Source organism: Ovis aries, chromosome 2 (genome assembly GCF_016772045.2).
Source record: "Ovis aries strain OAR_USU_Benz2616 breed Rambouillet chromosome 2, ARS-UI_Ramb_v3.0, whole genome shotgun sequence".
NCBI classification, from domain to species: Eukaryota; Metazoa; Chordata; class Mammalia; order Artiodactyla; family Bovidae; genus Ovis; species Ovis aries.
In genome coordinates this window covers 35,824,250-35,851,925 of record NC_056055.1, presented here as the reverse complement: position 1 = coordinate 35,851,925, position 27,676 = coordinate 35,824,250, and the positions used below count along the sequence as shown (strand labels likewise).

General features: G+C 35.9%; 1 protein-coding gene across 18 annotated transcripts in view; it reads right to left on the bottom strand.

Moving 5' to 3' along the window:
* The window catches only part of KIF27 (kinesin family member 27), an 89,882-nt gene that overhangs the window by 42,581 nt on the left and 19,625 nt on the right, over positions 1-27,676 (bottom strand). For 13 of the 18 annotated variants that reach the window (XM_060409119.1, XM_060409123.1, XM_042244829.2 and 10 more), the window contains 7 exons: positions 25,954-26,897; positions 22,344-22,487; positions 14,631-14,837; positions 6,865-7,034; positions 6,283-6,386; positions 4,866-5,021; positions 1,647-1,852 (listed from right to left, as the gene is read on the bottom strand). In XM_060409119.1, coding sequence (XP_060265102.1) covers positions 1,647-1,852; positions 4,866-5,021; positions 6,283-6,386; positions 6,865-7,034; positions 14,631-14,837; positions 22,344-22,487; positions 25,954-26,897 — 1,931 coding nt within the window. The remainder of the gene's footprint in view (positions 1-1,646; positions 1,853-4,865; positions 5,022-6,282; positions 6,387-6,864; positions 7,035-14,630; positions 14,838-22,343; positions 22,488-25,953; positions 26,898-27,676) is intronic. The other 5 variants (XM_060409120.1, XM_060409121.1, XM_042244830.2 and 2 more) reach the window with 2 other exon arrangements.

The window sequence follows — 27,676 nt, the reverse complement described above, 5'->3', positions numbered from 1 at the left end:
GTTCATCCTAAAGGCAATCAGTCCTGAATATTCATTGGAAGGCCTGATGCTGAAGCTGAAACTCCAATACTGTGCCTACCTAATGCGAAGAACTGACTCACTGGAAAAGACCCTGATGCTGGGAAAGACTGAAGGTTGGAGGAGAAGGGGACAATAGATGAGATGGTTGGATAGCATCACCGACTCAATGAACATGAGTTTGAGTAAACGCCAGGAGTTGGTGATAGACAGGGAGGCGTGGCATGCTGCAGTCCATGGGGTCGCAAAGAGTCAGATACGACTGAGCAACTGAACTGATCTGAACCACAGAAATACAAAGGATCATAACGGACTATGATTAATAATTATAAACCAAAAAATTGGATAACCTAGAAGAAATGGATCAATTCCTACATACCTACAATCTTCCAGGACTGAATCATGAAGAAATAAGAGAATCTGAATAGACTGATTACCACGAGACTGGTTCTTGTTGATTCTGAGTATAAGAATTACTATCAGGACTAAAACTAGGATATAAACCTATGAAATTATTAATTTCATAATAATCACAAAGGAAAATTCTTAATTGTTTTGTTCTACTAATGTTTTGTTAAAATGAGTACTTTGTTAGATATCATAGCCTTAATTTAAATGGTTGAGAAATAAAAAAGAATTGATCCCAAGACTCTCTGAGGTGAATTGCTAAAGGAAAATATGTATTCAGAAGGAAAGTGCAAAGTGTCAAATCATGTTATTTTAACTTGGTATTGACTTGAGGGCTACTTAAGTAAAAAGAACCTTTAATGGTGACATCCATATATTTTAGGTAGCATTAAAAACTCTAGAAGGAGGGACTCTTGCTCTATTCACTTTTGCATCCCCATCTAGAATAGAACCTGGTACACAGGAGGTGTGCAATGAACTCTTATCTTGTTTAAAGAAAATAACTGTGGCATAGTTAAAAAACAGACAACTAATGCGCTGACTAGGTTAACTACAATTTCATTCCACCTACAGTGGAAACAATATGAAAGCAAAAGATTATGAATCAAAAGAAATGGAAAAGGCATTTTAGCAAATTCACTATAAGCAGACTAACAAAGCACTCTGACCATACCAAAAGCATTTGGGAGTAACTTCATATACAGTAACTCCCTGTAATGGAGTATTTCTCATAGAATGTAAGTTTTTAACTCTAGCTATATTTGGGGTTATAGCGAAGTCCAGCATTAGGGAATTAAGAATAAGATGCAGTAGTGCTCAGTTACTAACCTTTCTTAAACCAATCAGTTATAATTTCAGAAAACTATCTGAAAGTTATCATTGTTGAACGTCAAGAAAGTGCTATATACATACCAGATGTTTTATATATGATTATTTAATCATTAGTTACTCTTTCATCCTTCAGAAAATAACACTATTTCTGTGGTTATCTTCATTTATAATCATATGGTTTTGATAAAAAGGTTAAAATACACTTCTTGAATGAAGAAATATACTACACAGACTAAAACCATGCAAACCCACCAGCATACTGGAAAAGAAAACTTGCCTTCTAGTTCTTCTAATAAAAACTGAATCCTACTTCTTTCCTAACTAGGTATAAGAATCCTCAAAAGCAGGAAGCCTTATATAAGTTTTCTCAATTACATTTTTTAAATTACCTGGATTCTTAGCTTAGCGGCATCCATTTTTCTACGGAATTCCTTCTGTAATTTTACCTTCAAAGCAACATCAGAAAGATCTTTGTTTTCCAGCTCCTGTAGTTGCTTTTCTGTTTCAGTTAATTCCACTTTTGCCTGTTCTGCTTCATGTTCAAGTTTTGTTACTTTCAGAGAATACTGCTTGCTTACTGACTTGGCATCATTACCTTCATAATAATAATAATAGTAATAACAATTATAAATTATGTTTAAAAAGTAAGTAAAACACCAAAAACATAAAATTTCCCTACTCTTAAAATGCTGGCCATGTAACTATTTAAGGCATGGCATTAAAAACCCAGCTGTCCCTTCACATCCCAGTCAAACACAACTTGTCATCTGGGCTCTTGAGAATTAGATCCTTAATGACTGTCCCCATCTGGTGTCATTCAGTCTTCTTTCTGGTTCATCTTTTGTTCTGAATTTGCAGTTTACCTTTGCAGGCATCAAACTCTAGTTAGAAAGGTCTGTGGGATGACTCTCTGGCCCCTGGCTTACTATAATTTGTCTTCCTACTACCCATAATCTATCTCTGAATTCTCTTTTTTTCACTATTATGAAAATTTTTCAACATACCAAATGTAGGGAAATAATCCTTATAATGAATCTCCATCACCCAGATTCAAGAGTTACCAAGATTTTGCCACTGCTTTTTCATCTATGCCTTTTTTCTTCTTTTATTTACTTAAAAACTTTAAAACAATTCCAGATGTATAACATTACCTATGTATATTAATACTTTAATAAGCATTTATACAGAATATGGAAATAACCAAAAGTCATTATCATACCTAACAATGTTAATATCTACCAGTCCCTATTCAGACTTTCCCAATGGTCTCAAAATGTCTTACAATTAGCCTATTTTTTTTCAATTAGTCTATTTTAATCACAATCCAAACAAGGTCACAATATATCTTATTGTCATGTTTCTTAAGAAGCCTTTAATGTAGAGCTGGTTCCCTCTCCTTTTTCATCTCCTTTTTTCACATTTTAATATCTCTGAAATCAGAGATATTTGAACTTGTTAAAGATAAATTTTTTTGAAATGCTTTTCTTATATTTAGAACATAGAGAAAAACAGAATATAAATATTGTTTCTGTATCTCTTTTCATTCTAAGCCCAGCTACTGACCCTGAAAACTTGGTTCTGATTTATTCTGAATAGTCAGCTATCCCTGGACTAGCAAACCCATGGCAGTGGAAAGTAAGAGTCTAGAGCTCATAGGAGGAATAATCATAGGGTCCAGTTTTTATACTGGTATACTGAAAGTCTCTTAATTTTTAATAAAAGTTTGTTAATTTTAATAAATTAAAATCTCTTAATTTAAAAAATCTCTGAATTTTAAAATTCTTTAACTTTTTAATAAAATCTTTTAATTTTTTATTAATTTATTTTTAAAGTAAAAATTTTTAATAAAAATCTTTTAATTTAAAAATCTCAATTAATTAATTATAAATTAGTACATGTAAGTTGTTTTCTAGCTCTACAATTCTGATTCTGACTAACTGTAAATGTTTTAGTGACTCTAAGATCCCAAAATTGTTTAATACACCAATATTTTATGAACCACTAAGAAAAACTACAGTACCAATTACACCATGATAAAATGCTAAAATGCCACTGATTTTTAAGATGCATTCTGATTTCAGAGATATTAAAATGTGAAAAAAGTATATATTAAAACTGATGAAATACAGTATAATTGTCATTGTTATTCATTTTGGCTGAAGTAGCTACTGTTTGGGGAAGTCTTCAGTGAAAGGGCTTTGAAAAGGAAGTACACATTGACCCTTCTGCTAAACATCATCTCTAAGGGTCTTCAGTAAGCTCCAAATTGTCCTCCATTCTAATGAGCAAGAAGAGAACCTGCTCAGTTTAAGTGCAGATATCCTCTATTTTAAGGCAGCCAGGATGGGTATACCAGGCTACAAAAGTGTGCTTGCTAGATATCCCATGGTGGGATAACCTATCTGAAAGAAAATCATTTATTTTAGAGCAGTAAATATCCTCAAGTTCTATGCACACTACCCTGAAATCATGGGAATGCAGAAGCTATTTAAACCCCTAAACTGTTTCCTAGATTCACCTAAGGGAGGTTTATTGGCATCGATCCTGCCTACGAGGAAGGAGCACAATCAAAATCAAACACATGGGATAACTGGAGCTAGAAGGATGCACTGCCAGGAATGAGAAATGAAAATGCTTTGGACAGCATCTGTGTGTGTGTGTGTGTGTGTGTGTGTGTGTGTGTGTGCACGCGCTCAGTCATGTCTGACTATAGGGGAAAGGAAGTTGAGAAAGGAGACTGACAGCTAGAAAGCTAGACTGCAAGAAAGAAGTGGGAGAGGGAAGGCAAGTTTCTCCTCACTGGCAGAGGATCTGGTACCCACAACTGCGTAGTCCGAGTGTGATTATAGTCCTGGGCTTGAAGAAGAGGAAGGTATTAATAGTATTTCCTTCAGTTCCCCCAAGAGACCAGAGAGTTGTTCTGAATTGGAACTGGGGAAAAGAAATGTTAGTGGTCTTATTCCTTCAATTCTTTACTGAATTTCATAGTAGTCAAGGCTTATACTTTGAGTATACTAGTTGGGGGAACCAAAAAACTTGAGGCGTGCATTTTAGAGTAAGCCTAATGGAGCTGGATGGTGAGGAAAGGTGGTGGTATATACACCCAACCTGGTAGAATTTGAGACTAAGGGGAGGAGCCGAAAGCCTGGCTCACTCAAGAGGACAGCTCTCAAGGACTAATCCTTACATCTTCAGAAAAACAAAAGTTATCTACAGTTAAAATACAAAGCTTGTAATTAATGTTAAAAACAAATTATTCAAGAAAGTAAAGACCAATAATTTAAAATAGGTATCTACTAAAATGAGTTAGGAAAACATCTCGGACATCTTATTTCCAGAAGCCAAGTATAATGTTTCTTTAAAAACTGACAAAAACCATTAAAGACCACAGAGGTTGGTTAGGACAATTCATAGATAAAAGCAAACATAATAAAGTCCTTTTGATAATTAACCTCCACATATTGGCTTTAGAGCACACCTTGCTATACCAAATTCCAGACTGACGTGGATAGTCCTGAGCATCAGAAATTAAAGTAAATGTTACAACATCAGAAGCACCTTTAGAACCTTTTCTTTCTCCTATAAGCTGGTTCACAAGATACTATTACCTGTTTTAATTAATTCTTTAATCAGATCTTCCTTCATCTTGATGTTAATAGTAAGTTCTCTCATTTTTTGTTTAGCTTCAGTAAGTATGAGTTCTGAATTTCTTAATTTTTGCAAATTCAACTCTTGACTCTCCTGGAGACATTCAATCTTTAAATCTTGAAAAATGAAAGAAACAAAGCTGAGAAATAAAACTATCTGCTCAGAAACATTTAACAGAAGTAGAGTTTAAAAATAAAAAAAAGCAGACACAGAAGCAGTCTAGAAGTACCAGAGGAAGGGACAAACAGAGAAGGAAAAAAATGCCAACTGTGATTTTAGTTTTCCAGCTTACAGTGAGTTTTCCTTTCCTTAAAACATGTTATATGCTCTAGTCATTTCCTGCAGGTTCTGACACAGTTTCTCATTGCTCTTAGATATTCCGCAATTTGACTTTTTCTCTAATCTGAGATACTTAAAAAAGCTATTAAATCTCCAGATGGGTAGAGGTTTTCATTTTTTTCCTACTAAGTTGTAGTTTTACTGTAATCAGAGAATGCATTCTATCCCAGACTAATCAGAACATGGCCCCATACTGTTTGTTACTGTCTTGTACCAGCATATAAATCGATTACCTCACTGTTTTAGTTCAGCTGAGACATTTTTCATAGTGAGACTTCCTCAATGAAGGAACTGGTGCACTGATGAATCACATTCTGACAAAAGTTTCTTACCTGGTTGTAGACCAGTAACAAACGGTTCAAGGATGGTGACTGTAGCACTTATCTATACTATTATATACTTTAAAAATCTATTTTCATTTCATGTTTTAATATTACATACATAAGCTCTTAAAAAATATGCTATTTTCCAGTGTAGGACTTATTTACCATGTTATTTATATTCTCTGTACTCTGTGTTTTTACCACTCATAAGCCAAGAGAAATGAGCTAAAATCTCCTCATACAGTTTTTGCAACATAAACATCTTTTATGCCATTTTTTAATGCATAAAATTTTCATCAGTTGTGAACATTACAAGCATCTGCTAGACTAATTGGCTCTAATGTCAAATACATCACTAATGGCAGGCATGGGTGCCAGTGAAGCAGTGAAGAAACACCCAGTAAATTACTTAAGATGGATTTTAAAGAAGGCAAGAGAGGGAAGTCAAACTCAAGTTTGAATATAAAATCCCCATTCTGAGAGATTTAGCCTATAACTCTATCTAGAACTGGCTGGTGAAAAAGCTTTACTAAGGAGTAAAAAAGAACAAGAAATCAGGGCACAGAGCAGAGAACATAAAGGAAAAGCCAGGAAGGCACTCCAAACCAAGTTTCTGTCTCTGAGAATCCCTAGATGCTTCTTAAATTATTGCTTGAAGAAAAAGAGAAGTGTCTTATAAATATTAGATCTAAAGTACTCGAGAGAGTCTGTGTACCTTCATTCTCCAATCCTGACTTTTGTGTTTGATCCTGAATATCATTCAATTCAACAAGTGAACAAACAGAGCCTGGCTTCTGAATCCATGAGCAACTTCTACGTCTAAAAAAGGAAAAGGCCAGGACCAAAGGTAACTTGTCTGTTAGTCATTTTTAATCTGCCCTCAAATTAGTTTTCCTCCAAATTACTCTTTAAATTATGGCTTACATAAAATAAATGGAATTTACTAATATTTCAGCAAGTAAAGAGATACCCCCCACCATGTTGGACCCAGTGGAAAATTCATCATGTTTTTTGCTACTGTGGCAGCAGAATTAGGAAATCCAAAATCTTTTTCTCTGAAAATTAAACTACAATCACCATAAACATTCTAAAAACACAATTATTTTACAGATGTTAGACTGACGTGTTCAAATACTGGTTTTGTAACACATTAGTTGATAGTACATGTAGCAAAAACCACTTAACTCTTCTACTAAAATTTTTTTAATGTAAAAACCCCTCTATTTCTGTGTATATTTACTGTATCATGTAATTATGCTTATTAAATCAGTCAATATTAATATATATATTAACATACCTAATTTCAGATTTCTCTTGGCCTTCTGACTCTTCATCATCACTGTTATCAGAAAATTGGCACTGGAGGACTTCATCCTGTTCTTCTAAGTGACCCAGCAGCATCTGACTTTGTGTTCGAAATCCCGCAACTAGTCGATCCAGAGAGTATACAGACGGACTTGTGTGGACCTTACAAGTGATTCCCCCACCCAACAACAACAACAAAAAAGTGATTTTTTATTTTATTTTTTTTTTAAACCATAAATTAATTTTTAAGACTTAAAAGGACTTTTTATTTTTTAGGGCTTTTTAAAATAAGTTTATATTTCCAAGTAAATCACAACGTAAAAAAGTGGTTTTAAGTAAAAAGTGATTTTTTAAAGGGTCTATTTTTATCATATTGCTCAAAATGTGTTTTCTAAGAGGTTATTAGACAGGTACTCTTAAAAGAGCCAATCACTCAAAACGTACATTTCCCTCCCCACACTGCCTACAAAAAAGTCAAAACTCATTTCACAATACTATTGTGTCTCATGGATATACATTTCTTTCAGAATCTACACAGTTCTCCCTCTTCTAGAAAGCTCTTCTGGTTTCAGTTATAGCTTCAGAGAAAAACAGCACTCAAAAGAATCATGAGTGAAAACATCACAGCTCTTGAACATAGCTCAGGCACTCCCCAACCCATGTGAAGCCCATACACAGTGTAATAGGGCACAACTGTTGCCCTGCCCCAAGCCTTCCCAGTTCTGAACACTTGGAGAATTGCAGTGTTGTTAAGGATCTGTAATTTTCCCCTAATCAAAATCCCACCACATGAAGAAATCCAGAACCACTGCCACTCGCTCTGCCAGGGTAAGATATTCCTGATTTGGAAATTCAAAAGTAACTCAGGCTTCACCTGTGGTAGTCAGGGATAGTTGATTAATGCCCTAGTAACATACTTAATATGTATCATGGGATAAGGAGATTTTCATGGGCTACCTGCAAACTTTCTATATTATAACATGCTTCTATTGGCCTTAAGTTCTCAAAAATTTACCTTGGAAAACAACTATGAATTAGAAATTGCCTTTATTTTCATTTCTATTACCAAATGTTTCCTTTCTAGCCATGTCTCTATAAGTGAAAGTGTTAGTTATTCAGTCATGTCTGACTCTTTGTGACACCATGGACTGTAGCCCACCAGGCTCTCCTGTCCAGGGAATTCTCCAGGCAAGAATACTGGAATGGGTTTGCCATTCCCTTCGCCAGGGATCTTCCTGACCCAGGGATCAAACCCAGGTCTCCTGCATTGCAGGCAGATTCTTTACCATCTGAGCCACCTATCTGTCTCTATAACCAAACCTCAAGGTAATTTACCGAAAAGGGTAAACAATAAGATCTCAGGGGAAGCATTCAATTTATTAATATAAATTATTATAAGCTACTAAATTACAACATATAGTAAAAATGTATATACCATATGGTGTTCAAGATTCAATTGATGGAGGTTTCTTCACATCCCCTCCCAGAAAAGCCTATCTGATACTGGATATTTCTCAATACCTGATTTTTGTGCCTCCACTGTTGGTCACCTAATAAGGCCATGTGTCGTATCAGCACCATGACGAATAGGGTAAAGTTTTCTAGGTGGCCTCCCAATTCTGGAATATGGGGGAGGGCAAGGGAGTTTATTTACAGAAGAACCAACTCAAGAAGTATTTATCTAACAAGCACATTGTACCAAGCATGGCCATCTGCATTATAACCAACAGAATTCAAGGTTTCTCTTTGCTGGCGGTGTGGGTAGGGGGCTGAGGAGGGGTTTATTTCAGGAGCAAATAAAACTTTCTGTTTAGAATCAAGTTTTGTTCTCCAGGATTTCAACTTGCTTTCAAATGTTCTTTTTACAAAGAAAATCAAATGACCCAGCTTAATAATGAAACATGTTTTGCCACAATGAGTAAACATTCAGAAAATTAATTCCTTAGCAGTCATTCCACACAAAAGAATGGCTTTTAACCTCTTCTGGCTCATAAAGCCTTCTATAATCTGTCCCCTTGCTACCTTAAGTGTTGGGTCCTGCTTTCTTTAGTTGCTTCTGCACTCCCTGCTCCCCAGAGAATATGCTTGCATTTTCAACCATATCCTAAATAACACTGGTCATAATGTAAGTACTCAATAAGCTGGGTAATAATTCAGATAATTGAGGTGTATCCAACTAGAAAACAATTTTTTTATTCTAATTGTGTTTTCTGAGAATTACATAGCAAGAGGACTGGACAGAACTTTAAAGATTAGAGTTCAACTCATCCCAGGTTTAACTCTTCTCTGTAATACTGCAAATTATCATTTAGCCTCTGCTTAAACAAATTCACTGTGGGGACCCTATTAAGCCCTGAGACCTCTAATATTATTTTGAGAATTTTCACTAATAAATCCCTCTTTATATTCCCTTAGCACTGCTTCTCACTGGTCCTAGTTCTAGAGACAAAGTCTAACAATAATGATTAAGCCTTCAAATACCTAAACACAGTCATTATGTCCCCTATAATTCAGACTAAATCTAGAGCTACTTCAAGATTTTCCCCAAGGTTCTATAATAACTTGGTTGTTTTCCAAAAATAATCTAATTTGACTTAAGGTGTTATACCCAGACTTGAAGGTAATATTCTCAATCATCATACATTAAGATAATCTCTTCTCACTAGTGATACATTTGATTTTGTTTCATTAGATGTGCTGCAACTCATTTACCATAGATTGTAGCTTTCACATATTTAATTTTGTAGTTGAATTTGAAAGTTCCACAAAGGTTCATGAGATGCAATTTGTCGTTTTGCTACTATGAAGTTGGTGTGTTTTGTTGGAATGAGTGTTTGGTTGGCAAGGGAACCTTCCAAGAGAACCTCTGCAGACACATCTCACAAAGCTCTGCTTCATCATGAGCAACCATGTATGCAAAAAAGTGATTAAAAAGCAAAATTAATTATTTGGGGGGGAGGAAATGGCCATTGTGTGAAAGATAAAATCTTAGTGAAAACTAAAAAGGCAGCTGACTTCAATGTAAGGGATTTAATGCACAAGAATTGTGTGACTCAATAAAAATGTAATTCATTCAGGAAAAAGAAAAGATTATACAGGTATTACCACTTTTGTGAATTTGAAGATTCCATAAGGTTTTAAAAATATATCCCTTAAGAACATTCCAGTTGGTTTTCTTACTATACAATAATGTCAAGTACTGAAAGTGATTTACCTACTGCTTTTATTTCCTTTTCATAATGCCATATTTCATCAAATCTAAAATGTCATTAACTAAGACACATCCCTATTTTTATACCATCAAGAAAGAAGAAAAGCTATCATCTATGAAATACCATCAACTGTAAAACATATCCTACCATCATAGTTGATAAAATGTGAAAAAAAATGTGAGGCTTATAATCAATGAAAAATGGTAGCATCATCAGCATATGTGGTGTTATTTTAAACTTACGTAATGACTGGTACCAGCTTCGTAATTTTTTCCTTCCAAAGTACCATTTTGGTGTGTATAACAGTAGCATTTGGCTTTAATTATAACATTAAGAAAACAGAAACCTCTGTTACATTTTTGCCTTAAGTTTAAATCAAGGTCAATTTTACATTTCATTAGATGAGTTTCCAGTATCTGTTAAAACAAATGAGCCCCTTACTCTTTTTTTCTATTAATTTGATAAGTTATATTATTATATTTAGTTGTGAGGGGCAATTTCTTTAGGATTTCTACTTAAGTAGATAAATCCCAAAATTCCATTTTGGTGTTAAACCTTTTAGATTAAGAGACAGTTGAAAACAAATGTGTGACAACAGGAAAAAGTACAAAATGACATTCACTTAGAATGTTATTACCCATCAAAATCATGATATATTCCAGAATATTTAATGATTGTCAAGTGTTCATGATACAATAGGTAAGAAAAGCTAGCTATAAAAGTATATATACAATCATCCTTCAATTAAAAAATAAAATTTAAAAAGTGTCTAAAGTAGCTGGATCTAAATAGCAATTAAGTATTAACAAACAAAAAATGTGTGTGTGTGTATATATATATACATATATATATATAAAATAGCATTGACATATATACACTGCCATGTGTAAAATAGATAGCTGGTGAGAAATTACTACGTAACACAGAGAGCCCAGCTTGGTGCTCTGTGATGACCTAAGAGGCGTGGGATCAAGGGAGTGGAGGGAGGTTTAAGAGGGAGGTGATATATGTATAGTTATGGCTGCTTTGCATTGTTGAACGGCAGAAACCAACACAACATTGTAAAGCAATTTTCCTCCAATTAAAAATAAATGTAAAAAGTACATATATACGTATACATACACACATAAGTAGTATGTTTTTTAAAGAAATATTTATTTATTTGGTTGCATTGGGTCTTAGATGTGGCATGTGGGATCTAGTTCCCTGACCAGGGATCGAACCCAGGCCAGGGGGCCTCAGAATCTTAGCCACTGGACCACCAAGGAAGTCTCAGTAATATGCTTTTAAAATAAATAAGATCCTTTCACTGTTTCCCTCCAATATACCCCTTGTAGCTCAGTCGGTAGGCTTCCCTGGTGGCTCAGACAGTAAAGAATCCATCTCCAATGAGGGAGACCTGGGTTTGATCCCTGGGTTGGGAAGATCCCCTGGAGGAAGGCATGGTAATCCACTCCAGGATTCTTGCCTGGAGAATTCCCATGGACAGAGGAGCCTGATGAACTACATCCCATGGGGTCGCAGAGTCAGACACAACTGAGCAACTAAGCACAGCACAGCACAGCTCAGTTGGAAAAGAATCTCCCTGCAACACAGTAGACCCAGGTTCGATTCCTGGGTCGAAAAGATCCCCTGGAGAAGGAAATGGCAACCCGCTCCAGTATTCTTGCCTGGAGAATCCCATGCACAGGAGAGCCTGGAGGGCTACAGTCCATGGGATCCAAGAGTTGGACACAATTTAGCGACTAAAGCATAGGAAATAAAATCAAACTTTTTTTGTAATCAATTTAAAAACTTATTCAAGGACTTCCCTGGCGGTACAGTGGATAAGAATCCACCTGCTAATGCAGGGGATATGGGTTTAATCCCTGGTCTGGGAAGACTCCACATGCCAGGGAGCAACTAAGCCTCTGCACCATAACCACTGAGCCCACACTCTGGAGCCCACGAACCTCAGCTACTGAGCCTGCACGCTGCAACTATTGAAGACCATGTGCCAAGAACCTGTGCTCTGCAGTAAGAGAAGCCCTGCTCACCGCAATTAGAGAAAGTGACTTAGCAGCAGCAGCAGCAGCAGCAGCAGCAAGTACAACAATGAAGACCCAATATAACCAAAACCAAATATTTTTAAAAAACTGATTAAGCCATTGTCCCCCTTTGTCTTTGAGAGAATTTTAAGTTGAGGAAATATTTCCCTTGTCAGATTGTTTTTACTTCGAGAAAATATTAGAGCTGAATTTCAAAATAAAATATTAGAGCTGGAAAATATTAGCCCACCTTCTGCCAAGGAGACAGAAATTCGGGGAAAAAAATGAAATGGTATTTCAGATGTCTTCTTTGGCTTAATTTAGCTAGTTTTGGTATTTAATATGAAATCCTCCTCTCACTCTAGAACAATGTAACAGGAAACAATACTTGAACAAGGCTTGGTGTGCTTTGTATCTTCCCATACAAGCCTTTGTGTCTGCTGCAACAGTCTAAGCAAGAGAGGGGCCAAGAGTTCTGGACACACAACAGGAGAAAGAGAACTCTCAAAACTGCTGGTTATATTACCTTTGCATTTTCTCCCTTTTCCCCTTCTTTTAATGGCTGGAAGCCACTAAATTTTAAAAGCAAAACAAAGAATTTGCTCATTTGAATACATATGTCCATCCATAGAGAAGGAAACAGCACTGGGAATAAGGGTTTCCCTTTATCAACATAAGGGCCTGTCTCCGGTCAGGATCTTTTCCTTCTGTGTCATAGCAATCTTTTGGAAAATTCACTGGTTCTTTCTTCCTGTTACATTTTAATTCCACTTGGTCACAAGCAAACTTGGAGATCACCTGTAACCACACAGGAGCTACAAGTCTTATAGTGTATCTTCCCTCTTCTAAGCTATGGTAATCACATAATATGTTTTCCAAACTAGAACCCTTGAAAGTGAACAGGGGTAATAAAATTAATTAAAATTAAAAAAAAAGAATTTGCTAATTTGAAACAATAACTGTGGAAATCTTTATTCCAATCATGGCTGTTTCAGATCTAATCAAACAACTAGAGATAAGAACAGAGGGGCCTAGCTCCTTCTCAATACCCTGTGGAGCTGTCTCCTCAAAGAATATGTGTGCGAGTGTGTGTGTGTGAAAGTCTAGTAAAAAAGAGAAAGAAACAGACACTGAGAGAGATAGTAAATGTCTAACTTTTATGATCAGAAAAAAATGTTATTTTTATAAAATAAGAGAATGCACAGAAACCGGAAATTCACATTACTAACCAAGAGTAAAAAAATTAAGTAGAATTAATAGATATCTAATTTCAACTCTATAAAGAACTTATCTTTCTTCTTAAATGTTGTATGAAAATTTACCATACATTCAACCAAAAGAAAATATCAATAACTCTAGAAAGTTCAACTGAAATTAATAGCAGCAAAAGTTTAAATTTTAAATCCAACCAGTCAAAACTGAAAACTATACAGTAATAGTAGCATCTGTCTTACTCACTCTGAGGCACAGAGCCTGGGACACAGGAGAGGTATCCCATAAACATGAATGTTACAGGACTCAGTGTGCCAGGCACTTTTGGAGTCACCATCTCATGTAAGTCCTCCCTATACCCCTCACAGGTCCCCCCTGACAGATAAGAAGCCTGGGGTTCACACAGGTTTAGTCATCCCTCCAGGCCTACATCATAGAGCTGGTGTTCACACCCAAGCTTGCCTGACTGCAAAGTCTATGACACCTCTCACATTTCTTATCCCTTGGATTGTATCCAACATATCTCAAATAAATCATTTCCTTTCCTAAAATTAATAAATAGAAACCAAAATTCATGAGTCTGTTAATTAGTCTTTTCCATGGTGGAGATTCCTTGATTTTGATTTTTCAAGAGAAATCTGTGCATCCGCATGTATGTATACACATTTTATAAATAAAATTTATAAAGTAAAATTTAAAAATTAAATGAAACTTCATACTGATTTTTATATAGTCTTAATTAATTGTCAGAGGGAGAAGGAAATGGCAACCCACTTCAGTATTCTTGCCTGGAGAGTCCCAGGGAGAGAGGAGCCTGGTGGGCTGCCATCTATGGGGTCGCATAGAGTCAGATACAACTGAAGCGACTTAGCAGCAGCAGCAGCAATTATATCAGACAAGATTGACTAATACATGGATATCATTTTGAAAATAGACCAAATAAGTCAAAATAAATATCTCCAACCTCATCAACTTGGTGTGATTAAAGAAAGAAAAAAATTTATGAAGATATCAGAGTCATATCTGAAAATATTAATATGATGGCAAAGAGTAGCTTTTTTTCTCCTTGATAAATCTAAGCATTATCTTCAACTCTTCCTTTCAAATACAACTATACCTTCTCATAGTCATTAATTTTATTGAAAAGAAGCATGATTTTAAAGAGGGTATACATAACAGAAAAAGAGTATACACAAAAGTCTATGAAACCAAACAGAAAAAAAAAAGCCTGCTAAGACTATATAAATATACTGTGATATTATATTGTATACAACCTCAAAAGAAAGAAACTAATGTTTAGACTTTACCTTCCTGGAATCCAATCTTGCTGGACTATAAATATAATGCCCCAAACGAGTATCAAATGGTACAGTGTATGGTCTCTTTTCAAGTATCCTGGTATCTGGCCCATCTCCACAAGTTTCCTTTACTGAAGAAGTCATTGACAGGTTAAGTTTTGTTAGTTCGTCACTCAGTTGATCCACAAGAAGTTGTTGTTCTATTATTTTTTCATTCTTTATAGAAGAAAGAGAAGAATTTAAAAAATGGAGAGACTCAGTATGGGTTAATGATTAAAAATAAATTGTACATTGATCACAAAATCACAACTACCTTAACAAAACAATAAAACCTAACTTATCCAGAGACTAGCCTTCTGGGACTTCCCTGGTGGTTCAGTGGCTAAGATTTCACAATTCCACTGCAGAGGGCATGGGTTCAATCCCTGGTCGATAAACTAAGATCCCACATGCTGTAAGGCGCAGCCAAAAAAAAAAAATTCTAAAAACCAACCAACCAAACAAACAAAAAGAAACCCCAAAGACTAGCCTGCTGTTCACAAGAATTTAGGATTGTCCTGAGTGTTAGAAGCTTTTGAATAGTAAGCAGGAACAAATACAGCTAATGAGTTAGTACAAGACACTGCCCCATACACTGTGATTGGTTAGCTTGCCCACCTGAAGCACTATGATTAGCTGATCTTTATAGAAGTCTGAACTTTCAGAGTGAAATCCAAGAAGTAACAAAAGACTAGAAAGTTGAAAAGTATAGAAAACGGCAAACAGCTAAGATGACAGCAAAGGAGACAGAAAGTGGTAACAGGTGCAGTGAAGTGAAAGCCTTTACTCAGTGAAAAAGAAAGCCACAAACACAGAGATAGAAGACAAGCAATTGAGAGCCGTGGGAGAACGAACTCGGAAATCAAAGGCAGAATGTGTTGTTTATGGGTGCTTGGGGGAGAGAGAGACACTGTGTGGTTTAGCTTTCTGTGTATCCTCTAAAGAAAAAATTTGAACTACATAAGCTTTGTTTTATAAGCACAAAATTATATAAAAAAGAAAGGTCATTCATTTTAAATACTTCACATGTACTATAATGCTTAGATAGGGGAAAAAAAAGCAAACCCTAAAGTTTCACTGTGTTAATGCTGAACTATAAAATGTAACTTTATTTTAAAAACCACATATTAAGATAATTAAAATATAAAACAATAGCATATAAGTTGAAGGGGGATACTATGGAGTCCTTTTATTCTCCAGGGAAAGGGTAAAAATACCAGTTTAACTGTTTTAAGTCAAGAGTGCATGGTATATACTCTCCAGGATAACCACTAAAAACAGTGAAAGTACAACTTTTAAAGCAATTAAATCCAAAAAATGTAAGAAGGAGAGAAAAATGAATATAGAGCAGATAGGATAAGTAAAAACCATAATGGTGGGATTATAATCAGAATATAATAGTAATTATATTAAATTCAGAAATGAACTCGCAATCCAATTAAAGGATAAAGACTACCAGAAAGAACTATAAAATTGTCTAACCTGCTAATTGCAAGAAACATAACTAAAATCAATAAAGAAAGATTAAAGGGAAGATGGAAAAAGAGATACCATGTAAATATTAATCAAAAGAAAGCTGGTATAGCTATGTTAATATAAAACAGACTTAAATGCAAGAACCGTTGGGAGATAAAATGAAGTTAAAAAAAGATTTTTAAAAAAAAAGGTCAATTCACCAGGATGCTGTAACAATTCTACATTTCTAGGTACATAATAACCCAGCTTCAATATATATATAATGCAAAAATTGTATTTGCAAGACAAATCCAAAAATTATAGTAAGAGATCTTAACATCCCTCTAAAATACTGATAGGACAAAAAAAAAAAGACCAAAAAAGTGAGTAAAAATATAGATTTGAATAAGAGGACTAACAGAATTAGGAGAACTCAATGATTACAGAATACAAATTCTTTTCAAGCATATCTGTAATATCTACAAAAACTGGCCTTATGCTGAGCCATAAAGCAAGCCTCAACACAAAGAACTGAAGTTATACGGACAACAATGCAATTAAGCTAAAAATTAATAAAAAGAAATCCTTCATGTGTTGGAAATAAAATAACTAACTATATAACCCACAGGTCAAAGAAAAAACTCACAATAAAAATCAGGAAAAATTTGAGCCAAATGAGGAATGCAGACAAAGATAAGCTTAGGAAGAAACATATAATTTTAAATGCATATATTATAGATGGTTAAAAATATATAGAAAGGCTAAAATTCAATGAACTGGGCACCCATCTAAACAATTTAGAAAGATTCTATGCCCCTAAAAAAGGCAGAAAAAAACTAAATAATAAAGATATGGGTGGAAACTAATTAAAGAATAAACAAAACATATACCAGAGAAGATCATCAAAGTCAAGAATGGCCCTCTGTGGGCTTCCCCAGCGGCTCCATGGTAACGAATCTGCCAGCCAATGCAGGAGATAACAGCTTTGATCCCTGATCTGGGAAGATCCCACATGCTGGGGAGCAACTAAGCGCATGCAACGTAACTACTGAGCCTGTGCTCTAGAACCCGGCAACTGCAACTACTAAGCCCAGGTGCTGCAACTACTGAAGCCCATGTGGTCTACAGCCTGTGCTCGAAAACAAAAGAAGCCACTGCAATGAGAGGTCTGTGCACTAGAGAGTAACCCCCACTTGCCACAACTAGATTGAAACGCTGGAGCAAAGCAACAAAGACCCAGCACAGCCACAAATAAGTAAATAAACAAAATTATAATTTTTTAAAAAGAATTTAGTCTCTGAAGAGACTAAAAAAAATTGATAAACCTCTGGTGAAGTTGATCAAGCAAAAAAAAAAAAGAGAGAGAGAAGGCACAAATAACCAGGAATGAAAAACGGGATATCATTACATGTCTAAAAGCATTAAAGAGGTGAGACTGTTATAAACATTTCAACATATTTATTGAAATATGAAACAACTGTTACATTCTTAGAAAAACAGACCTTGCCAACAAGGGGGCAAAAGGAAAATGTGACTGAATTCATAATTAAACATTCCACAGAGAAATTTTCCAGGCCCAAATATTTTTCAAGTGAATTCAACCAATATTTAAGGAAGAAATAATACCAATTCTTCACACACTCTTCCCAAGTATAGAAAAAGAAGGAATGCTACCTAAACTATATTATTAGGTTAACCTAATAATTATTGCTATTGCTAAGTCACTTCAGTCGTGTCCGACTCTGTGTGACCCCATAGACGGCAGCCCACCAGGCTCCCCGGTCCCTGGGATCCTCCAGGCAAGAACACTAGAGTGGGTCGCCATTTCCTTCTCCAATGCATGAAGTGAAAAGTGAAAGTGAAGTTGCTCGGTCCTGTCCAACATAGTGACCCCATGGACTGCAGCCTTCCAGGCTCCTCCATCCATGGGGTTTTCCAGGCAAGAGTACTAATAATTATTAGGTTAACCTAATTTGTTACAGTATCTGACAAGAGTATTTTGAGAAAAGAAAATATACACATGAATAGACATGCTAAAATCCTAAACAAAATAATTACAAACCAAATCAAGGACATTTGTAGAAAAGAGTAAATTAACACAGAAGACTTGACTGCTATCCTTTGAAGGACCTGCATACGAGGTTGTTCATTGGCTGGTGTCTGGGAACTCGGATCCTAACAGGGTTCCCAATACCCTATCAAGTAAGAGTGGCTCACTGTGCTCAAAGTGTTTGTGCAGACAAGGTGGTTTATGTTGAACACCTACTTTCCTTTCCTTCTGCTAGTCTGGAATTCTGGTATATGGTGGTCAGAGAATGCCTTCATGGCCAGTTCTCAATAAAACCTGAGTCTCCTCAGTAGACAACACTTCACGTGAGTTGCCTTTGCTGGGGGAGTTAAGTACATGTGGGTGACTCCACTGGGAGACAGTTCTTGGAAGCCTGTGCCTGATTTCTTCTGGACTTCACTCTATGTCCCTGTTCCATTTGCTTTCTTTTATTAGGTCCATGCCTAGTAAGTCTAGTCAAGGCTATGGTTTTCCAGTGGTCATGTATGGATGTGAGAGTTGACCATAAATAAAGCTGAGCACCGAAGAACTGATGCTTTTGAACTGTGGTATTGGAGAAGATTCTTGGGAGTCCCTTGGACTGCAAGGAGATCCAACCAGTCCATCCTAAAGAAGATCAGTCCTGGGTATTCATTGGAAGGACTAATGATGAAGCTGAAACTCCAATACTTTGGCCACCTGATGCAAAGAGCTGACTCATTTGAAAAGACCCTGATGCTGGGCAAGATTGATGGCAGGAGGAGAAGGGGACAGCAGAGGATGAGATGGTTGGATGGCATCACCGACTCAATGGACATGGGTTGGGATGGACTCCAGGCGTTGGTGATAGACAGGGAAGCCTGGCGTGCTACAGTTCATGGGGTCACAAAGAGTTGGACACGACTGCAAGACTGAACTGAACTGATGAGCACAATTGTATGCTGCATACATAACAGTATAACAGTATAACAGCATAACAGTACATCATAACCCCCCCACCAAAAAAAGGTTTACTTCAGGAATAGGATTGGTGTAAAAATTGGAAAAATCAGTACAATTCACCACATTAACAGAATAAAGTGGGAAAATCATGATAAAGAAAAATCATTTGATAAAATGTAATATCCATTCATAATAAAAATTCTCAGCAAAGAATGTTTCCTTGGTTTGATAAAGAATAAATTAAAAAAATACCTACAGCAAACATGATACTTATAGTGAAACAGTGAAAGCTTTTCCTTTATAGTTGGAAACAAGACAAGAACATTTCCTATCACCACTTGTATTCAATACTGTATTGAAGATCAAAGTCAATGAAGAATGGTTAAAAAAAAAAGGCAGCATAAAGATCATGAAGGAATAAAAATGTCATCATTTGCAGATGACACAATCATAAACGGAAATCCAAAAGAATTTACATAAAATATCAGAATTTAAAAATGAATTTTATCAAGTTGCTTGGTATAAGCTATCAATATTCACAAACCAATACAGTTACACATACCAACAAACAATTAAGAAAATGGAAATCTGAAGAGATTCCATTCATAGTCACATAAAAAAATACAGCATCTGGGAATGAATCTAACAAAAGATGTTCAATATATAAACATAAACCCAAAAAAGTCATTACTGAGAAAAACCAAAGAAAACGTGAGTAAATGGAGGAATATACCAAGTTCATGGGTTATTGATACACCTAGACTTATCAGGAACCTACAATAAATAAGAAATGTGACACTGGTCCAAAGACAGGCAAGCCAATGGGGTACAACAGAAGTCCCAGAAATACACCATACAGTCATGCATGAAGGAACCCTGACTTGTGACAAACAGCACTCAGAATAGTGGTGAAAAGATGGCCTTTTCAATAAATAATGCTGGAACAAATGGATATCTACCTGGAAAAAAACTGAAATTTGACCTTTACTTTATCCCACATACAAAAATCAGTTTTAGGACTATAGAGCTTAAATGTGAAAGGCAAACATAATAATGGAAGACTTAGTCCAACAGGAAAACAAGCAGGAGACTTGAAAGAGCATTTCACAAAAGAAGGTACCCAAGGACTTCCCTGGTGGTCCAGCGGTTAAGAATCCACCTCATAACGCAGGGGATACAGGTTCGATCCCTGGTCTGGGAAGATCTCACATCACATCTCACACTAAGAACGTGTGCCACAACTACTAATCCCAAGTGCCTAGAGCCGATGCTCTGCAACAAGGGAAGCCACTGCAATGAGAAGCCTGCTCACGGCAACAAAGAACAGCCCTCACTGCAATGAAGAGTAGCTCCTGCCGCAACTAGAGAAAGCCCAGGTGCAGCAACAAAGACCCAGTGCGGTCAAAAATAATTTTAAAAAAAAGAAGGTACCCAAAGACCAAAAAAGAAAAAACATGAAAAAGTGCTCAACTTCACTAGCCATCAGGGAAATGAAAATTAAAACCACAATAAAATAACATTACATACCTGCCATATACAACTACTGAGCCCACGCACCCAAGAGCCCAGGCTCTGCAAAAAGAGAAGCTACTGCAAATAAGAAGCCCACACACTGCAACTAGAGAGTAGCCCCCACTCTCCACAACTAGAGAAGCCTGTGCACAGCAAAAAAGACCCAGCCCAGCCATACATAAATAAATAAATTTTTTAAATCAAGAAATACATTTTTAAAAACACAATAAAATAACCTTACATACATACCAGATTGCCTAAGATCTAAAAAATTCACAATAACAAATGCTGGCAAGCAAGTGGAATAGCAGGAATGCTCATACAGTGCTGGTGCAAGTTTAAACTGGAAAACGAGTTTGGTATTATTTACTAAAGTTGAAGATTTGCCTACCCTATGTATGACCTAGCAATTCAGGCACAAATGCAAAAGAAATGCATGTGTGTGCACCAGGGGACATGTATGAGAAAATTCATAGGAAAAAAAATATATCAACAGTAAAAAGAAAAATAAATTGTGAAATAGTCATACAATGATATCCTATACAGCTATAAACTAACCAAGCTACAGCTTCACACAAAAACGTGGATGAAGCAGAATAGACAAAATGTTCAGTAAAAGCAACCAGATACTAAAGAATGTATATTGAATGATTAAATTTATAAAAATTCCAAAACTTAGATTGCAGAATTCAAGGATACAAAGTAAAGCAAGGAAATTATCACTATCAAAGTTAGGAGAGCAGATCTCTCCGAGGAGAGACTAAGGGCTTCTGGGGCTGCTTTATATATGTTTTCAGACAGTAAAGAATCCGCCTTCAATGCAGGACACTTGGGTTTGATCCCTGGGTTGGGAAGATCCCCTGGAGAAGTGAATGGCAACCCACTTCAGTATCCTTACCTGGAGAATTCCATGGACAGAGGAGCCTGGCAGACTCTAGTACATGGGTTGCAGAGTCAGACACAACTGAAAGACTAACACTACTTTCCCTATGTTTTTCAATTAATACAGAGATAGAATGGTTAAAAAAAAGAAGAAGAAAGTAATGTCAAAATCAAAGTCTAATTTTTCCTGGATCAGATCATTATTCAGGACAGTAGTTACTCCCTGATAGGAAGCTAAAGGCTTTAAATTAAATGAACTGTATGGGGGACGGGAGGGTTCACAGCCAGGGTGTATAATATTGGGTTGGCCCAAAATATCTTATGGAAAAATCCAAACTAAATTTCTAGCCAATCCAATACTTAGGGACATACCATGTTACACTGAAGGCACATCCATGTTAATACAGAAAACCTAAGATATAGACTTTGAAAGATTTGGCCAAACCGAATGAGCAAATCATTGATGGAGAATAAAACAGTAATCTAACAAATCAAAATTTTAAATGATGTATTTACCTTCCAACACTTAACAATATCCCACTGCCTATTACTCTGGCAAAAAACAGAAGGGAAAGTATAAAGAAAGGATAACTACAACATGACTTGCAAATTAAATTCCTGGGTATTAGGCTCTATATTTGTGAAATATAAGTCAAGCTAACAATAAAAATGTTTTCCCTTCACACCAATTTAGGGGAAAACTGTAATAACTCTTTCAGGTACTTGTGTTCAGAACTCTTCAACTGAAACCTATTTTTGCAAACATTCCTACTTATCATTTAGAATGCTATTTTAGTCAGGTACTGTTCCAATGAAATACACAGAGCAAGGTACATTAACTCTACCTGTAATCTATTCACTTTTTGTGCTTCTTTCAAAGAAACAACATGTCCTTTGTTTTCCTGCACCATCATTTGCACTTGATTCTTTAGCTCCTTCACCTCCAAGTCCTTCTGATTAAATACTACTTCATCAGCAGCAAGAGCACACTGGGAGGGGGGAAAGAAAGCACAAGAGAGAGTCACCATGGAAAATATTCAAGAGAAATTACCTAATACCACAAAAACTGTGGTTTAATGATAGCCTGACAATAACTCTTAAAATCTTCTTACCTTTTTTTTCTTGTTTCTCTATTATAAGGAAGGCAGAAACAGCTGAGAGGACCTATCACTGGTATAATGTAATAATTAGTCACCAAAGAGATAGGAAGACAGTCCTTATTTTTATTTCTTGTATTTTAAGACTGAAGCCAGTTATTCAAAGTCTATAGTACATTCAATAAGGTGTTTACAAGTTTTCTAGAACTGCCATGAGTTTTTTAATGTGGGTCTTCAGAAATCAAAAAGCTCACATTTCCCAAATTGACCTATATAGTATAAGAATGCTCTATATTTATAATGGATATTTAAAAGAAGAACATTTGCTAACTTTGCACCCTTTCACTACAAAGAGATATATCTTGAAGATGTTTGGAAATATGGTTAAACATATAGTTTTCTTAGTTCCTGGTGAATTATTCCTGTCACCAAATAAACTTGGAATATGCAAATAATACTTTTAAATTTTGAGCTAAATAAATAGAAAATCAACATTGGTCAAGGGCTTACTTTATACTAGATTGTAACATGGGATTTTAAAAATATCTCATTGAAGAAATTAAACATTTTCATGAAGAAACTGAAGTTTAGTGAGTGAACACCATTCCAGGACAACACAGTGGATAAACCAAACTCCTGACAGTCAACCTCAGGGCCTATCTGGATCCAAAGCTTGTGCTCTTTCCACTAAGACACAGGAAAAGAGAAGAATGAGTAGCTGATTTGCAAACAAAATTGCATTCTCAAAAACACAGCATGCACATGACTCCTCAGGTGGTGGCATGGAGATGGACAGGCCTCTCCACTGGGAACCCATGGACTGAGGCCAGCCTTGATTTTGCCACAGCCTTCCCTTGGGGCTTTGGGAGAGTTTCTTCTTTTTTCTGCTTGGGATGTTGAATGACCACATAGGACAGGATGCATGACCCTGATGGTCCTTATAACCCTGTCTACGTGACCTTTATGACTTTTCTCTTTTTAAAATAAAATATTCATTAGCCCATATCCTCTGCTCTGGGCAATTAACTGTCAGTCTGAGAGCTTACAACGTGATTGTTCTCCCAGTGCTGCATATAGTGTTGTTACATGTACTTTTTAAACTACAGCTTTATTGTTTTTTATTTAAAAGTGTTTTTAAAAAGTGTTTATCTATAGAGTATATTCATGTTCACATACTGCTCCTGTGTTCAAATCATGGAGGAAAAAAGCAACAAAGTCCCTTAAGAGGTATTTATGAGAGGATGGAGAACCACTTAAGAATATTCTGATGAAGCAATAAAAATGATTTTATTAAATCTCAGCACATGAGCATTTTTTTTTAGTATTCTATGTGTCAAAATGGGCAGGCATAAAGTAGTTCTTCTGTATACTGAAGGAGGAGAGTTACCTGGTGCAAAAAATCTTGTGCAATTGTTGAGTTACAAGCTAAAGTAGCCACATTTTTCATAGGGTGCTATTTTTACTCTAAAGAACAACAGATAAGCTATTCACATTTGGGTGTGTGACATCATTTCAAGGAAAACAACTAACAGTATTTACTGCAAATGATAAAATTCAAGTTTCATACAAAAATCAGAATTTTGGAAAACATTTCTGCTACCATAAACTTGACAGCTCCTAATACTTAAAGATTTTGCAGGAGGTGAGATCAGAGGTGATATTAATAAATGTGATTTTTTAATATTATATTGTGAATATGTTAACACTGAAAAATCTTCATAACTTAGTAAACAAATATTTCTCAAGTATCCAATGCATGCTGATTCAAAAATCACATGTGGATAAAAGATCCATTCAAAATGTAAGATAAAAATCAGTGAACTGTAATGTAACAAAATGGTTTCAAATCCCACACAAGTAACCATTAGGAAATTTCTACTTGTTGAGTTTTGATGTAATATCAAAGGATATTCACAATTACCTGAAAAAATCACTAATATATTCTTCGCTCCAACTACAAGTCTAGATGAGTCTGGATTTTCTTCACACACTTCAACTAAATATATTGCAACAAACTGAATGCTGAGAGATATGAGAATCCACCTGTCTTCTATTAAGTCAGACATGAAAAGACTCACAAAAATATAAAACAATTCCACTCTTACTAAATTTTGTGTTTTGGAAAATAGTTATTTTTCATGAAAAAATGCTCCTTATGTTAACATTAATCGGGTTATTTTTGTTAGTTCTGAGTGAACTAGCAGTTTACATTTTCTGTTTTAATTCTAATACAGTAAATATGAATAGATACAAACTACATCAACAAAAGATCTTTAGGGGACCTCAATTTGAAGAAAGTAGCCTTGTGAGAAAAAAGTTTGAGAATTGCTGTAATAGAGGTTTCTTTCTAATACACATTAAAAAAGATACTGAAGAAAGATTTCTAACTAGAAAGCTATCTTATTATCTATATGTTTTCCTATGTTTAAAAAAATGGTGGAATAACCATTTGCCTGCTGCTGCTGCTGCTAAGTCGCTTCAGTCGTGTCCGACTCTGTGCGACCCCATTGATGGCAGCCCACCAGGCTCCCCCATCCCTGGGATTCTCCAAGGCAAGAACACTGGAGTGGGTTGCCATTTCCTTCTCCAATGCATGAAAGTGAAAAGTGAAGTCGCTCAGTCGTGTCCAACCCTCAGCGACCCCATGGACTGCAGCCTTCCAGACTCCTCTGTCCATGGGATTTTCCAGGCAAGAGTACTGGAGTGGGGTGCCACTGCCTTCTCCGATCCATTTGCCTACCAGAATGCAAATGCCACATAAGCATAAATAGGTATGTCTGTTCTCCATTATTTCCCCAATGACACATCATCTTTAAATAATAAATGTCTTTATGAATGACAAGTAGAGAAATGTAACTCTTAGTTTAACATATATATAATATGTATACATGTACATAGCTACATTCCTTAAATATTATCAAACATGATGATTTCTCTAAAGAATCAAAACTCCAATCTCAAGAGATGAAGTATTTTTCTTTCAAAAAGCACTGACCTAAAGAGGGATTAAAAACAATAAAATTTAACTTAATAATGTTTCTGAAACTGTGTTTCTTTTCATTCTCTAAATTAATAACCAGGTTCACAAGAGTCTACTTAATAAATACAACAAATTAAAATATCAGGAGAAAAGAGAAGGAGCTAAGAAAACGAGGAGAAGAAAACAGAGAAAAAACAGGGTAACAGGAAAAGCAACAGGAAAAGAAAAGGGAGAAAAAAACAGTAAAGGCAAATGAGATTTTACATATAACTCTTTAAAAAAAAAAGACTAAAACTTCTGAAACCCCAAAATGACTCTTACTTGCCCAAATAAATTTAGTCTTTAAACAAGTTACCTACTAAGGTGGTGTCTAAGTACCTGGCATTTCTTAAGCTCTCGCTTCAGCTGGAGAACTGTAATATGCTGTGGTCCTTCTTCCAGGTTTCCAACGGCCCGGTGTCCTCTGAACAAGGTGACCTCCTGGGTCATGTTAAACCATTCCTGCAGTTTGTGCTGCTGCTTTTCGTTTAGTCTCACAGAATCTTTTAAATCCACCAGGAAGGTAAAGGCTTCCTCTAAACAGTTTTGGTAACCCAGACATTCTCCTTGTAGCTGAGTGACTTGCTCCTCAAGAGAATGGATCTTATTTTTATCAGGAGTTCCCTCCTGATGGATCTGGCTAGTTTGGCTGCTACTAGCCTGCTGGCTTTGCAAAGCTTCTCGAAGCAACTTAATCTCAAATTCCATTTCGTCCATACGGTCTGACTCAGGGCTAAAGTTTAAGGTGGGTTTGTTTCTAATGTTGCGTGCTCTGTTAGCATATTTGAGAGAATTTAAGGACTCGTCAAAATCTGAGGAGGATGGACTCACACAAGTGATCATGACAGTCTTGGCACTGCCTCCCAAGGAGTCTTTCAGAAGCCGGGTAATTTTAGCATCCCTGTATGGAATATGTGAACTCTTCTTGCGTGGGTCTCCAAGAGCACTTATTACATTTCCTAAAGCCAGCAACCCACTGTTGATCTGAATGGATTCTTTGAAACGTTCGCCAGTATTCCCCGTTTTGGTTACTCTTTCTGATCCAGCCAAATCCACAAAGTGGAACTTTGAGACAATATGCCGATGGGAATGCCATGATCCATCTTCAGCTGCCTTTCTATTTTTGTCCACTTGACAAAGGCTGATGGTGAAAATTGCGTGTGATCTACTGGAGTGCTCATTCATTTGGGTCGTACCTGTATGCCTGGCTGCATTTCCCATCTCCAGGAGACTCATCACTTCATCTGCACTCTCCACCTGGCATTCCTTGGCCCCAACAATCACTTAAAATAGCAACGGCAAGTTTGTAAAACAAGTTTTAATCAAAATACAGTAGAGTTAAGTTAACCACACAACAATTTTCATTTGCTAAGCTGCCCAGCTAAGACAGGCCCTTTGAAAAAAAAAAAAAAATCAGTATCTGTATTTAAAATGGATAATCAACAAGGACCTACTGTAGCAGATGGAACTCTGATCAATTTATATGGCAGCCTGGATGGGATCCAGGGGAAAGAACAGATACATGTATATGTATGGCTGAGTTCCTTCCTTGTTCACCTAAAACTATCGTAACATTGTTTATTAATCAGTTATACTCCAATACAAAGCTTTTCTATCAATAGCATTAAAAGAAAAAAGTAACATCAGCAACATCATTAAATAATTTTAGATAACCTTCTAACAGGATTATTTTAATAGATGGCATTCATTTTGATGTTTAAATTCTAAAAGATGTAATATATGCATATATGTTTTAAACAATTTAGGGGGTTTTTTTTTTTGAATCACATTCAATTCTTTAAGATGGCTGATAAAAGAAAAATTCTTGATTCCAGTATTTTGATTTGTAGAGCCTAACATACTGATTAAAAGATTATAGATTAATTATCTATATAACTCAAAAGAATTAGTAAGTAGTAAATTAATTGAAAGAAGTTAGCCTCTTTTGAGTTTCTTTAATATTCAAGCCATCCTAATAAGGTTTTTTTACCACATACCCAGTGATAAATGAATATTTCAGTATAAATAAAGCTGGTTATTCATTCCAAACAACAGGTTTCCC